The 10,059-nt window shown below is 33.5% G+C and overlaps 1 protein-coding gene across 2 annotated transcripts; it reads right to left on the bottom strand.

Moving 5' to 3' along the window:
* Positions 1–1,477: 1,477 nt before the first annotated feature.
* FSD3 (Fe superoxide dismutase 3) lies at positions 1,478–4,127 on the bottom strand. Of its 2 annotated transcripts, none has more exons than XM_078983679.1 (10): positions 3,969–4,120; positions 3,662–3,788; positions 3,240–3,329; positions 3,071–3,160; positions 2,794–2,985; positions 2,545–2,716; positions 2,348–2,421; positions 2,227–2,253; positions 1,945–1,968; positions 1,478–1,843 (listed from the first exon to the last, which is right to left on the bottom strand). In XM_078983679.1, the coding sequence occupies exons 2-10, from the start codon at positions 3,767–3,769 to the stop codon at positions 1,718–1,720; spliced, it is 903 nt and encodes a 300-aa protein (XP_078839805.1). In that variant the 5' UTR covers positions 3,770–3,788; positions 3,969–4,120; the 3' UTR covers positions 1,478–1,717. The 2 variants fall into 2 exon arrangements, with proteins under 2 accessions (XP_078839805.1, XP_078839804.1); XM_078983678.1 differs by having other exon boundaries at positions 1,518–1,843; positions 3,662–3,846; positions 3,969–4,127.
* Between the last annotated feature and the right edge of the window lie 5,932 nt (positions 4,128–10,059).

The following is a 10,059-nucleotide window of genomic DNA, read 5'->3' as shown; positions in this document are numbered from 1 at the left end:
TCCAAACCCTATTAAAACGGGTCAATCCGGTTTTAACCGGTTCGACATAAGCGGTCGAACCGCGGTTTAGGGGAAACCCGGCCGGTTCGATCCGGTTCGTATTTTTACAAAAAACCGGTATCAATTGACCCGCTTTTTACACCGGGTCACGGTCCAACCGGTTCAACCGGCCGAGTCGACCCGGGTTTTAAAACATTGGCCACAAGAATGCGGTTTCATTTGGTGGGCAGTTGGAGTTATTTTGGCAGGCATCACACTATTTTAGTGGTCCGTTGGAGATGATCAAACTATCTCTTTCTAATGACGTCCACCAAAGGGACGAAAAGTTGTTATAAAATTTTTTTTATGTAGCCAACGAGAGTTTAAAAAAAAAAAGAATGGACTCTATTCAAAAAGCACATACAGCCACAAAAACCAAAAAAGCAATTTTATCTTATTTGACATTAGTTCAGCTACAACATTTATTTAATGTAGTTTGCATATTTATACAATTTTACTGTTTTAGTATTAATTTTGAGAAATTAATGTCAATAGTTCTTATGGTTTCAAAAGCCATGAGTGTTTGTCCATTCGGTCTTCACCGTCCATATGCTATATTGCTATGTTAAATGATGAAATTACTATTTTTGTCTTTTTTTTTTTTTTTTTTTGCCATGTCTTCCTTTATATTTATTTTCTTATTAAATAAATAAACCCACCAACCCCCACCTTTAGAGTGGTTGTCGAAGATGGTGATTGGGAAGGAGAAAGGAGAAAGTGATTAACATTGTCAGGCAGTAGAAAAAAAAAAGATGAATGAATCGTCGGTTGCATGAGAAGAGAAAGAGAGGTTGCCGAAGATGGTGATCCAGAAAGAGGGCGAGAGTGATTTTTTGTTTGCAAACGGTGGTGGGGTAGGGGGAGCATCATCGCCTAAGGAAAATGAAAAAGCAATAAATTACATAAAATTCCAAATGCAAAATAACCATATATATGACACTTAACACTCAAAAAATAAATAAATATAAACAACTTAATACCATAATAAGATGATACCATATTATGAGTGGGACCTATTTGCGTCTGAAGGCATTGCAATTCGACTTGCTACACTAGCAAGAACTATGATGACATGGAGAGGGAGCGCCCATTCCATTTGAATAGAATTGAAAGAAAGTATGTATGCTCTAAGATGATCACAAATTATCATGACATGAGGGTAGTTTTGCATTTGTAAAGGAAAACACATCATATCATATTTAAGGTTTGAAAACTGAAATCAAGGTTGATATCCGATTCTAAAACGCGACACTTAAAACCCTATGGAGAAATTGGTGATGTGTAATCCGATAAGGACTTGAGGAAGTGTATGTATCAAATTATATTGAACATTTTTTTAATACATATCAAAACATGTATTTTGCCCCAAACCATACTAATCTTCAAGATGATTAACATTTGTTTTCTCAAATTGTTCTTTTCCCTACATTGTCTCTGATTTAACTTGATTCACGTCATACCTTCATTGCTATTTTCGGTTCTTGCAAGGATTTTTTTACTACAATTTCAATCATATACAACGCCATGTTTGCAATCATTCATGCCTAAAATCCACGTCTGCATTTACCACTTACTGCCTCAAAAACTAAAATACTCACCAAGCATTTTGCAAAAATAGAAGTTACATTAATACTAGCAAAACTTGCTACCTAAAAGAGATAGGGAGAGAAGAGAGATGTTAGGCAACAGGAATCTTGGGTTCTCCTAAATTCACAAAGGCCTGGGCACGAGCCATACGGCCCAATACCGCGTTCCATGACACAAGATGGTCCATGAAGACATTAGCATACCGGGCTCTGTCATTCTGTTAACTCACCAAAAAAAAAAAAAAAAAAAAAAAATCGGATATAAATGACCGAGTTAAACGGGAGATAAAAAGGATGTTTGAAATGAATATGTATGTACCTTGTAATCCAGATAATAAGCATGCTGCAAAACAGAAGAAACAAAAATTAGAATGAATACTACAACATTGAACATACCATACAAAATTCCTCTATTTTCTCATCTTTGTGGTATATTTTAGATATGTCACTACTTGGTAATGTTTTCATTGAATTACATGTACAATTAAATATTGCAGTTATTGGGACAAGTGGAACTTTATTAACAGTCATGTATGTGTGAAAAAAATGTGTCTGTGTGTGTGTGTGTGAGAGAGAGAGAGAGAGAGAGAGTTGTTCTTACCTCCCACATATCCAAACTAAGTAGAGGCTGTGCAAGTACAAGAGATTAATCCATTAGTATAAAGAGAAAAAGAAAAAAAAAAAAAAAAAAAAAAAAAGTTAAACAGTAAAAACATGCTTACAATATCATCCCACACAAGAGGGGTTACAGCATTTGTTGTTGTAGCTATTGCAAGTCGTTGCTCATTCCTCTTTACTGAAATTGGGACCCCACAACAATACAAATCAAAACTGGATGCAACTATAAACTTATTATAAAAATACAATGCTAACTTATTCAACTAAACAAGAAACCAATTTAAAATGGCAAGAAACATACAAACAAGCCAAACCCATCCAGACCCAAATAATGTCAGGGCACTTTCTATAAACTCTTGTCTGAACTCTGCAAAGGAACCAAAATCCTTTTCAATCTGCTCCATTAGACCCAATATTGGTAAGTTTCCACCTCCTGGTTGCATGGATTCCCAGAAGAAATCATGATTCCAGACCTACAAAATCCCACAAGAAATCATGATTCCAAACATTTTCCAAAACAGGAATACAGCTCATGAGTTGTTGTTCAAACCTGAGCAGCAACATTGAATTCTGGCAATGGATTTCCACTGTTATATGTCACTCTGATCAATTCGTCCATTGTGTATCCATACAATACATCGTTCTTGGATAGATACTTGTTCAAAATCTCCACATAACCACGGTGATGCTTTCCCCAATGCACCTCAAGGGTCCTCTTGCTCATATATGGCTCTAGAGCATCCTGCAAAAAGTAGAACACGAAATCAATGGGGAACAAACAGGAAAGATAACAGAGGGGAAAGAGAAAAGATGACAAAGAGAATTACCAATTTATAAGATGGAGGTTTCAAGCTGTAGTAAGCAGATATGTTTTTTGGCTTCTTTAAGACATGATCTTTCCTTTTTGGGAGTTTGTCCTGAATGAATCCAGTAAAGATGAACAGGATAACCAGATGGAGATATATTTAGAGTAATACATAAAATTAAGCAACTTACGAGTTTATAAGATGGAGATTTCAAGCCGTTGTAAGCAAAAATGTTTACTGGTCTCTTTAGGTCATGATGTTTCCTTCTTTGTTCTTCATACTGCCATGAAAAGGAAGAATTAAAAAAGTTATTAGACAGGTTTTTTCTATGGATAATTTACTTCAAAAGTTGGACAAAATACGATTTACAAAGCTTTCAGAATGTGCGATCCTTTTGATTGTTTGAAGATAAAAGCATAACGTCTGTCGAACAGAGGGAGTATAGAAGAAAATCATGAAACCCATATAAACAACTCAATTTGGATCAGATACATGTTTTTAAAAGCTTCAGGAGACGAAGATGATGTATTAAGATAATTACGGATTCCAAAGACGTTAACCCTTCACTTATATATAGAAGTAGAAGAAACGTAAAGAGTACATTAATCTCACCTCACAAGACAGCTTGCATCTGGAAAACCTGGTAAGTTCGGTGGAAGTGACGACAGAGCTAGAGGTTGAGCTCGACAAGCAAAGATAGTTACTACAGGACCAACTCATATCTACTAAACGCCCCTTTCTTGCAACTCAAAAGAACGATAATTAGCAGCGAAGTAGGTATTAAAAACTCAGTTCACCTGAATAGAAATAGATAGAAAATAATATCACGTTATCTCTCCGAGGCATTTTCACAAACAGGTGCCTGCTAATATCGAAATAAGGAGCAAACCCAAATAGCTTGTATATGCTCTCCTCATACCTGTTGTCCTACTGTTATCGTCGTTGTGAGCTCGTTCGTTATTGTTGTTGTTGTTTATGATCTTTTCAGCAAATCGTAGCCTCTGTCGGAGTTAGGGCACTGTCTTTCATAACTTATCCATCGACCAAGAAGCTTCATATACTCGTTACTAATTTCTTTCTTTTTTTTACACAACTTTTAAGTATGAATGTTTTTTTAAAATGATTTATTAGTTTATTGGTTAAAAAGGTATTTGGCGTGTGTTGTTTATTTTTTGAAATGAAAATTTATGAAATATGTGGACCATTTGTGAACCTTTTCCATTAGAACAGTTGGATCAAATGATTGCAGTCTGTAATAAAAAATTTGTTTGTATTTTAAATTAAAATAAATTTACAAAATTAAAATAAACTAATTTTACAAAATTAAAATAGTTTTTCAACACCAAAATTTTAATAATTTCATTCTTACAATATTGAAATAAAATTCATTACATTTATATTTATATCTATATCTCCCTATATTAATAAAAGAGTAGTTATTTTGACATGTATCATCATATTAGACCTCTTAATTAATATGATATCACTTGTCAATCCATTAATTTTTCATTTTAAATTTATTAGACTTCCTAATTAATGTGATATTATTGGTCAATGTATTTATTCTCCATTTTAAGTTTTAAATTTTATGTTAATGTTTTCATTAATTCACAAATAAAAATGTTTAATATATATTAAAAATTAGTTTTACATATTTATTTGAATTAACGGTTATAATTTCACATAACTAATAAAAATATTTCGTAATTAATAATTTATTTAAAATAATTAATTAATAATTTTGAGTTTTTACTATAAAATTTTAATTAATTTTATAACCGTAGTTTCCACGGGTTATAAACTAGTATCTTATAAATGAAGTATTTTTCCTTGATTCTTATGCATTTAAAACTCCTTAATTTAATTTCTTTGATTCTTATGCATTTGAAACCCCTAATTTGACTAATACCACTCAAAAGACTTTTTAATAATGATTATTAATTGGCTCTTCAATGTAAAAATAACATGAATAACGTCAAATAGAACAAGACCAAGTATAAATATTGTGAATAATAGGAACATCTTTGTCATATTTTGAAAGGATTAAGAACCTTTAAAGAAGGAAAAAGACTTTTATGTGTGTATTGTTTTTCATATAAATTTCAATAATTTTTTTTTTACCAACTGTTCAATATGTGGTTGCTTCCGGTATGTCACATGTTATATTCGTGGTAGAAACTTTTGCTTAAAGATGCATCTAATTCCATGCGCTACATGTACTAAATTAATATTTGTCCATGCATACACAAACAAATCTTGCTGATCATTTTAAATTCTTTGAATATATTCAGTTTTTATCATCGTTCCTTCAACAATGGAAATTATATCTACCTTCAATATTTGACACTTCCATATGTATCCATGCGTGTAAGAACTTTTATTTTTCTTAAGATTTTTTGTTAAAACCAGTTTAATACTTAAGAATATAAAAAACAAAGATGGAAATTGTGAAATATTCATCATTGGCATCACAAGGTGGATTTATTGAACCCTAGAAGATATCGGAAAATTTGAAGTCATATTAGCAAATGTATTGCTAGATATAAATTGTTTTACATGTCAATTGGTCTTAGTTTCTATTAAAGTCATGATTTCATATTTAATCCTATAAAATATCACATGTGAACTAAAGGCATATTATGTATATTTTAATGTTGTACCGGTACAACCGATACCAATGATTTGTCATGCTCATTTTCAAGTCATGAGAAGATAATAATGTTAGCTTTCATTTTATTGTATATATACATTTAGTCTCAAACAAGCATTTTTGTGGTACGGGTGTTTGTATTAGTCTCTAATAAAAATTAGATGTTGGTATCCAGACTATGCCTATATGGTTTTAGTTTGCCGATGTTGGAATATGAAATAATATGATGCATCGATATGCATTTAACAAATAATAAGTACATCACATTATTTACTTAGCAGATATTAATGGATATAAATGTCACTTTATGCATTTGCAGTTGCGTAATATGGTTTGAAGCAGAGTAGTAGAGGTGTGTGGTGATAAACAAACATAAGTTTCGTAGTATTTATTGGATGTTTTGGTTTTGATAGAAAATAACTCATCAAATACAAAAAACAAACATTGGTATATTTCTAGAAATGAAAACGTTGTATTTTGAATAACATGTAATATTAGGTTAAAATATGAAAGGTGTTATGATATAAATATCAGTAACATATATTATTTTTAATATTTATTTGTCAAAAATTTAAGTACGTGATTTTACATTGCGCAACGCGCGGCTATTCGCCTGGTTTAGTATAAAAACATTCAATACAATTAAATAGTACCATTTACAAATTAAATGAATTAACATTAAAATTATATTGTTTTAGCTAAATAATATTTTTGTGAGTTGTTTCAAATTGCTCTTGATTTGGAGTTCCTTCACAAAATCTTGAGTCAACACTTAGAACAATATTCTCATGGCTCTTATTTGCCTTTGCTTCACCTATGTAATTTCAAAGAGCATAAATGCATCACATTTTACCAACATACTTCTGATTATAAACATAAATACATCATATTTTTACATTTTTATAAAGAAATTATAGAGATGTGGCAATAACTTTGTAACAGGCACAAGCAAAGACCATTTCATAATTTGATCGTTTGCATTTGTTACTAGAGATGTACCAGGTAAGACCAAATAAAATGCAATTAAATTAAACTTCAATATTCTCTCAAGCATTTCATCGAGCACCTGTAATGCACAACTTGTTTCCCTCTTAAATTGCTACCATTAGATGTATAAAGATCTATCCCACTCTTTTGACATCCAGTTCAACAAAGAAAGGAAATATATACATGGGTGGAAGCATATTAGTATAACACAAATCAAATTTCTCCTTGACATTCATCAAATCAAAAAATCAATTTTGAGCAAGTCTATATATTTCAGCAAATCATAAAAACCATTTTAGCAAATCAATTTTAGAAATCGGGAGCATTAAATCGATTATAGAAAATCAAAAATAAAAACCAATTTCAGCAAATCAAAAATCAAAAATCGATTTAAAAAATTAGGAGCATTACATTAGAAATCAAGGAAAAATCGAGAAGGGTACCTGATGTGAATGTCGATGTGAATAGGAGTGTCGAAGTGAACAAAAGCTCCAGTCATAGTAGAAATCAACATAGCAAGAAATCGATTTTGTTATAGATGTCAACGATGTCGACGATCTGATAAGCATCAGTGGTGCGCCGATGAGGAATGGGCCTTGCAATGGTGCATCGGCAAAGGGTTGAGGCCGGCGATTGGAAGTGCGGAAGGAAGAAGGATGGTGCGAAGGAAGAAGATGGAGAAGGATTTTTTTCTTTTTTGAGTCAGTTTTTTATTAGGGTTAGAAGAGTTTTGAAGTGGTTGGTCCATTGTTGCACCAAGAAGCACACATGCAAAGCTTTTTCCCTTAGAAGGCTTCTAAAAAACAAACTGTTGTAAAAGTCCAACTGTTGCGCGTGTTCTGCGTCGCACAATGAAAAGTGGTTTGAAGGGGTTTTTTTTAAAACAAACAACCTCTAACTTTATAGGAAAAAAGGCTATTCCAAAAAGCCAAGAATTATTAGCTTTTCCAAAAAGCCAATAAGCACTTGGAGAAGAAATCCCAAAAACGCCCTAAAACTCAAATTTTCACATTAATTAACCAACTCAAACTTCATATAAATGAAGTTTTTGAAAAAAAAATTGTAACATACGGATTCTAGTATGTATTACTTTAAGGTTATTTTATTTAATTTTGAGAGTTTGGGGTTTTTGCTTGGTTGCGATGCAATTAGAAGCTGGTCCGCGACGCTGTGGTGGCTTAACACAAAACCCTAAATCTCGGGCTTTAGCCATATATAAATGTACTAACTTCTAGGGTTTATTGATTCGCTCAGCCCCCCATTGGTGTCCTTTTTGGTGAAGACCAAAGAAGGAGGAAACTAAAAGTGATGTTTGGTGTGTGATTCCTTGGAGATCTAGAGAGCTAGCTTTCTTTTGGACCTTTTGTAAGTATAAAGCTTCTATCTTTATGTTTCTTTTGTATAGATATAGGTTTTTCTTGAGTTTTTATCCCTTAAACCTCATGATTCTTGAAGTTGGAGTGACTGCAAATGTAACATCCCAAAAATTAAGACTAAAAAATTCATTTTTAAATTAATAAAAATATAATCCAAAACATCATCACAAAACCAAAGTGGAACAAAATGTATCAATACATCATAAAATATCAGAGTAAGTCATAAAATAGGGAATAAGGTGGTGTGTGCTCTACAATCATCCCGATCTCTTCCATTTCGAACCAGAAGTACCCAAAAACATAAACTGAAAATTGTAAGCTCAAAGCTTAGTAAGTTCCCCAAAATACCACATACCATACATAATAAACACATATTGGTCCCCCACCCTTAATCCCCCCCCCCCCCCACCCGGCATCGAGCTCCGCTCTGTTTACAGATCTATCAATCATCAGACCCCGCCTGACATCGGGCCCTGCCCGATACACATACAGACATATAAACATATAATCACACTAACATTTGCGATAATCACAAAGATAATAGCATATGATACAGTCATCGGGTCTCGCCCGACATTGAGCCCGCTCAGTATTCACACCAACGCATACACATGCAAGAGTCACAAAGACATCTTGATGTCTCAACTGAAAATTGTAAGCCCAAAGCTTAGTAAGTTCCCCAAAATACCACATACATAATAAACACATATTGATCCCCCCCCCCCCACCCGGTATCGAGCCCTGCTCGGTTTACATATCTATCAATCATCAGACCCCACCTGACATCGGGCCCTGCCCGGTACACATACAGACATATAAACATATAATCACACTAACATTTGCGATAATCACAAAGATAATAGCATACGATACAGTCATCAGGCCTCGCCCAACATTGAGCCCGCTCAGTATTCATACCAACGCATACACATGCAAGAGTCACGCAGACATCTTGATGGGTTATGAGCACTACATCAATCCTATGGTGCACATGCAAAACCCTAAACTTTGGATCTAGGTTTATCTAATTGTACATGCAATAATCATCCAAAGCTCTCAAACCCTAGATCTAGCACACTATGAACGAAATTAGGGTTTAGATATTACCTTGGATTGTTATGTAGCAATAACAATCTATTCCTTCTTGTAATTGGCTTCTGAAATCTTAGTGCCTCAAGTGTTGCACCTCTAATGGAGTCACAAACACCATAAGAAATAAGATGAAGAGGGAGAAGAGGAGAGGCACCCAAAACGTCTAGAAACCCTAAGGAAATCAGTTAGCCATGTTTTTGGTGCCCTAGGGGTCCTTAAATAGTAAGGCTATTAGGGTTATCTAAAAGGGAAACCCTAAGTTGACTGCTTAGGCCCTAAGCAGCCCATGGACTCCCTCCTTAGAGGCCTTGGACGATTTTTAATGGGTTTCCCCATAGAACTCATCCACTCCTCTAATATGGAGTCCATTAGCCTAATATTCAATTATCACACAATTGATAGTTCCAGTCCCCTAAATTTAATCAGTCTCTTTTAGCCACAAAATTAATTATTAATTAATTATTGACTAATATTAATTAAACAATATGATTTCTCCTTTAATATATTATTCTCATAATATATTAATAAATCATAATTAATCATATTTCTCCATAATTCATCCTATCAAGTTGCTTTGGTGAAGGCAACCCAAAAGGACCATGCACCATCGGGTCAAGTATATACCAAAATATTTATGGACTTAGACACTAATCCAACAGTCTCCCACTTGGACAAGTCTAATAACTATTTTGCGTATGACTTCAAATTCTGATCCGCAATTGTAGCTTTCAAAAGTCGCTGTCAACTCTGATATTATCATAAGCATGTCCTTTAGATAAGGGATCATATATTCCTCCATTCTAGATATCGTATAGACTGAGACATGGATTCAAATCATTCTCTATGTCTATATATTGTTTCCCGACTTCTGATTTATAAGGACTGACAACAGAGTACAATTAAAC

Source organism: Lactuca saligna, chromosome 3, assembly GCF_052625555.1.
Source record: "Lactuca saligna cultivar CGN05327 chromosome 3, ASM5262555v1, whole genome shotgun sequence".
NCBI lineage: Eukaryota > Viridiplantae > Streptophyta > Magnoliopsida > Asterales > Asteraceae > Lactuca > Lactuca saligna.
Note: the sequence above shows the minus strand (reverse complement) of the source record. Positions and strands in the feature narration are given on the sequence as shown.

Bases quoted from the DNA above. Each gene is read 5' to 3' on its own strand.
- FSD3 (XM_078983678.1), bottom strand. From the start codon at position 3,769: ATGAGTTGGTCCTGTAGTAACTATCTTTGCTTGTCGAGCTCAACCTCT. The intron at 2,986-3,070 runs GTAATTCTCTTT...TACTTTTTGCAG, and splicing joins AACCTCCATCTTATAAATTG to GATGCTCTAGAGCCATATAT. The intron at 2,422-2,544 runs GTATGTTTCTTG...TCCCAATTTCAG, and splicing joins TGGATGGGTTTGGCTTGTTT to TAAAGAGGAATGAGCAACGA.